This window comes from Lolium rigidum, chromosome 4, assembly GCF_022539505.1.
Source record: "Lolium rigidum isolate FL_2022 chromosome 4, APGP_CSIRO_Lrig_0.1, whole genome shotgun sequence".
NCBI classification, from domain to species: domain Eukaryota; kingdom Viridiplantae; phylum Streptophyta; class Magnoliopsida; order Poales; family Poaceae; genus Lolium; species Lolium rigidum.
The window spans coordinates 261,231,164-261,236,695 of record NC_061511.1 but is presented as its reverse complement, the minus strand read 5'-3'; the positions used below and the strand labels follow the sequence as shown (position 1 = coordinate 261,236,695).

The 5,532-nt window shown below is 46.5% G+C and overlaps 1 protein-coding gene across 1 annotated transcript; it reads left to right on the top strand.

The window, feature by feature from the left end:
* The first annotated feature begins 3,180 nt into the window (after positions 1 to 3,180).
* On the top strand, positions 3,181 to 4,669 carry LOC124705848 (UDP-glycosyltransferase 83A1-like). The gene is made up of 2 exons (XM_047237542.1): positions 3,181 to 3,664; positions 3,774 to 4,669. The coding sequence occupies exons 1-2, from the start codon at positions 3,184 to 3,186 to the stop codon at positions 4,667 to 4,669; spliced, it is 1,377 nt and encodes a 458-aa protein (XP_047093498.1). The 5' UTR covers positions 3,181 to 3,183.
* The last annotated feature ends 863 nt before the right edge of the window (positions 4,670 to 5,532 follow it).

Sequence of the window (5,532 nt, the reverse complement as noted above, 5' to 3'; positions counted from 1 at the left end):
CCCGACTCGCCCTTCCGCCTACTTAAAGCCTCCGTCGCGAAACCCCGATGCGAAAAACCACGATACGGAAAACCTTGCGAGACGCCGCCGCCGATCCCATCTCGGGGATTCCGGAGATCTCCTCCCGGCACCTGCCGGAGAGGGGATTCATCTCCCGGAGGACTCTACACCGCCATGGTCGCCTCCGGAGTGATGAGTGAGTAATTCACCCCTGGACTATGGGTCCATAGCAGTAGCTAGATGGTTGTCTTCTCCTCATTGTGTTTCATTGTTGGATCTTGTGAGCTGCCTAACATGATCAAGATCATCTATCTGTAATACTCTATGTTGTGTTTGTCGAGATCCGATGGATAGAGAATACCATGTTATGTTAATTATCAAGTTATTACATATGTGTTGTTTATGATCTTGCATGCTCTCCGTTACTAGTAGAGGCTCTGGCCAAGTTTTTGCTTTTAACTCCAAGAGGGAGTATTTATGCTCGATAGTGGGTTCATGCCCGCATTGACACCGGGACAGTGATGAGAAAGTTCTAAGGTTGTGTTGTCTCGTTGCCACTAGGGATAAAACATTGGCGCTATGTCCGAGGATGTAGTTGTTGATTACATTACGCACCATACTTAATGCAATTGTTTGTTGCTTTGCAACTTAATACCGGAAGGGTTCGGACGATAACTCGAAGGTGGACTTTTTAGGCATAGATGCAGTTGGATGGCGGTCTATGTACTTTGTCGTAATGCCCAATTAAATCTCACTATACTTATCATGCCATGTATGTGCATTGTTATGCCCTCTCTATTTGTCAATTGCCCGACCGTAATTTGTTCACCCAACATGCTTTTATCTTATGGGAGAGACACCTCTAGTGAACTGTGGACCCCGGTCCATTCTTTTAATACTCGAAATACAAATCTGTTGCAATACTTGTTTTACTCGTTTTCTCTGCAAACAATCATCTTCCACACAATTCGGTTAATCCTTTGTTACAGCAAGCCGGTGAGATTGACAACCTCACTGTTTCGTTGGGGCAAAGTACTTTGGTTGTGTTGTGCAGGTTCCACGTTGGCGCCGGAATCTCTGGTGTTGCGACGCACTACATCCCGCCGCCATCAACCTTCAACGTGCTTCTTGACTCCTACTGGTTCGATTAAACCTTGGTTTCTTACTGAGGGAAACTTGCCGCTGTGCGCATCACACCTTCCTCTTGGGGTTCCCAACGGACGTGTCAACTACACGCATCAGGCCTCGACAACATAAACATGCTATGTTATTCTTTTGGATCAAACTTGATTGATATGATGTTTTTTGGATAATATTTATGCATGTATGAACTTTGTGCGTTTGAGATATTTCAAAAATAATGTTAAAATATTTTAGTCCTTTGGGTTCTAATCTGACGGCCACCGTTTAGAGGACTAAATTTATTCTCATCCATTTTTATCCATCGCTTTATCCTCTAAATTGTAGGGGTTCGGATAGAGATACTCTATGCTCCATAATCTCTCCCCCACACACACCATGTGGCGTGCAGCCATAGCACCACACCACCAAGCTTACAAAATATCACATACTCTTGTTGCTACCACCCCTTTATATATCCGCGCGTGGGATCGGTTGCCGCGACCACCGTCTGTTACTCGCATCTGACGCTTCAGAATCAATTGCCTGCGCAGGTCGCTTTCATCCTGCTGGCGTTTGCGTCACATGTGCTGCGTGCTACTACCTCCGTTTCAAGGAATAAGACGCACTCGTATTTCAAGACAAACTTTGACCGTAAAAATTGAGCAACAAAATCTTGATTATATTATATGTATATAGTATCGTTGGATTCATATTGAAAAACACTTTTTAATGATGCTAATTTTATACAAACAATCTTTATCTATTTGAAGTAATTTTTTGTCAAACAAAAAATTCGTAAAACGAGGACGCCTTATTCCTTGAAACGGAGGTAGTATGCCTTTTCTCCTGCTGCACTGCTTGCATGCATGCGTGTGCACGCGTATTAAAGTCCAACAGGCTAGCTGCTAGCTGAGTGCCTCGCGAGAGTAGCTAGTTAGCTGGAGCGAGGGTGCATATTAGGTGCATTCACTTCACTGAAAAAGCTTCATTGATATTCTTGCACAAAAACAACACATACTATATTAAAATAAAATCACAAAGTAATATTCCAAAAAATCACAAACAATTTTTCATTGATGTTAAACAATATTTTTTTGCAGATTCGTTTGATTTAAAAATCACCAAAATTTTTTACAATAATCATGAACGATTACAATAAAAAATATTCATGTGTTTTGCATCAATGAAAAGATGGCTAAGCAACGATACTTTTGCCACAAATCCATTATCACCAAAAATCACCATCTACTTTTACAATAATCAAAAACGATTACAACAAAAAATAACCATATGTTTTACATCAATGAAAATGTGGTTAAGCAGCAATATTTTTGCCGTGGATTCATATGCAACAAAAATTACCAACAATTTTTTACAATAATCATAAACGATTACAACAAAAAATAATCATGTGTTTTACATCAATGAAAGGTAGTTAAGCAACAATATTTTTGCTGCGGATGCATTCACAACAAAAAACATCAAGTATTTTTTACAATAATCACTAAATGATTACAACAAAAAAAATCATGTGTTTTACATCAATGAAAAGTTGGTTAAGCAACAATATTTTTGCCGCAGTTTCGTTCTTTACAAAAAAACACCAATTATAATTACAATAATCACAAACAATTACAACAAAAAATGAGTGCAGACTTTGGCACTTTGCTACACATATAAAAGATATATATAATGTATGAAAAAGTTCACGAAATTTAAACTTGTGTTGGAGCTCTAAAATAAGTGTTCAATAAAAAAGTAGGTGCGCACATGGGTCCTTGCCTCTGCCCTCTAGTGATCCAAGCTTAAATGTAGTGCTAGTTAAGCGTTGAATGCAGCGACCTACAAGGATCAACGTCGCAGGGTCCACTGTATAAAAACGTACAGGCGGAAAACTAGCTTACGGTGCGATAACGTGGTAGGGTCCACCACAGCGCGCGCTCCGCTCGACGACCGATCTTTGCTGCTTCGTCGGTCGACGGATCGGAAGCATTTTCCTTTATATATTCCCAATCTCCCATACTACATGCGAAGCACAACTACAAGCGCAAGCTAGCATCAATGGCAGCTCCTCCGAGTTCCCAGCCTCACGTAATGGTGATGCCCTTCCCGGCACAAGGCCACGTCATGCCTCTCATGGAGCTCTCCCACCGGCTCCTCGACCACGGGCTCGAGGTTGACTTCGTGAATACGGACTACAACCACGGCCGTGTCCTCAAGGCCATGGCCGCCAACACGGGAGCTGTCTCCGACGGCATCCACATGGTCTCGTTCCCGGACGGCATGGGCCCCGACGGCGACCGCACCGACATCCCCATGCTGGCCAGCGGCTTGCCGGCCGCCATGCTCGGCCCCCTCGAGGAGATGATCAGATCCAAGAAGATCAAGTGGGTGATCGCCGACGTGTCCATGTGCTGGGTGTTGGAGCTGGCCGACACAACGGGTGTCCGAGTCGCCTTGTTCTCGACCTTCTCGGCCGCCGTCTTGGCGCTCCGGCTGCATGTTCCTAAGTTCATCCAGGACGGCATCCTCGACGAATGTGGTAAGAGAAAAAAATCAAATCAAATTCATCCTCCTGAACAACTTTGTGTTAGGTGATTGACATGTTGTTAAGAAATTGGACTGAGAGATGAGGCGTTTGATCAACTCAGGCACTGTGACGAGGAACGAGACGATCCATCTGAGCCCCAAGATGCCACCCGTTGAGGCGACCGAGATCCCCTGGGCCAGACTGGGCAGCTCGCCGGATAGAACGAGGGTTTTCATCAAGAACGTGCTCAAGACCAACCCGGTCATACGGCTTGCCGACACCGTCATCTGCAACACATTCGAGGAGATCGAGTCGGAGGCGCTCGATCTGCTCCCTAACGCGCTGCCCGTCGGCCCCCTCGAAGCGCCGCCGGCATCGAGTGCGTCGGGGGCCGGGCACTTCTGGCCCGAGGACGCGACCTGCCTCGCCTGGCTCAGCGCGCAGACCCGCGGCTCCGTCATCTACGTCGCATTCGGCAGCTTCACCGTGTTTGACGCGGCGCGTTTCGAGGAGCTCGCCGACGGGCTGGAGCTCACTGGCAGGCCCTTCCTGTGGGCTGTGCGTCCGAACTTCACCGACGGGGTGGTCGGGGAGGGCTGGCTCGACGCGTTCAAGCGCCGCGTCCAGGGGAAGGGACTGGTCGTCGGCTGGGCGCCCCAGGAGCGCGTGCTCTCGCACCCGTCGATCGCCTGCTTCCTCTCGCACTGCGGCTGGAACTCCACCATGGAAGGGCTGCGGCACGGTGTGCCGTTCCTGTGCTGGCCCTACTTCGCCGACCAGTTCTGCAACCAGAGCTACGTCTGCAACGTGTGGGGCACCGGCGTCAAGCTCCTCGCCGACGAGCGAGGGGTCGTCACCAAGGAGGAGATAAAAAACAAAGTAGCGCAGCTGCTGTCCGACGACAAGATCAAGGCCAGGGTTGCCATGTGGAAGGACGCTGCGTGCGCGAGCATCGCGGACGGAGGGTCGTCGCATGTGAACCTGCTCAAACTTGTCAACTTGTTAACAGCACAATAAGACATAGGCAGCGTCTATCACGTAGGTTTAATAGCAAGTTGTGTGCTATATTTATTTTTGTAAGGACTTCCTTTTCACTCCAGTTTTTGGGTATTTTTCTTCCTATGTTTATAATGCAATGTGTGTCTATCTTCCACTAATTCCTTGAAAACAAAGATTGACTAAGAACAAAAATCTTTGAGTATTTGAATGTCGACTTTGTCTCTCCACCTTCTTCGGTTGCTACTCTCTCGAAGTTCGTTTATCCTTAGTCAAACTATCTTAAGTTTGATCATGTCTATAAATATATATACTATATCAATGTTCATCACACCAATCTAGTTATACCCCCGATCACTAATGTAATTTTTTTTAGCTTTTCATAGATTCACACATTTTGATCGGTATCTAGTTCATTTTTATTGTCTAGATTTACTCCTTTTGATTCGTATCTAGTCCACTTTAAAGCAGTACCTAAAAGGTCTTACATTAGTAAACAGATAGAGAATTAGATTTATTTTTGAAACTAGGCAAGAGGCTTGCCGTTCATTAATATAGGAGAAGAGAATGGTCAGTTTATAAGGAAAACCAGCCGAAAATCGATACAACACAACACAACACGCCGGCCCCGAGGCCGCGCACCACACGAGCCGACGGCCTAGCCACCCTAGTGGCCAAGGTCGACACCCAAAAACACCTCAAAACGCAACAAGGTAGAGGCAAAACACGGAGCCGCCGCTCTGACATCCACGCCGACCGCCGAGGCCGCGCACCACCTAGCCGAAGACAAGCCGAGGACGAAACCGACAAGACAGACAACACGAACAACAACACTTGCAGTGAAGGGCCTCCACAGTGATGCCTCCAACGAGGGGAGCGACGTC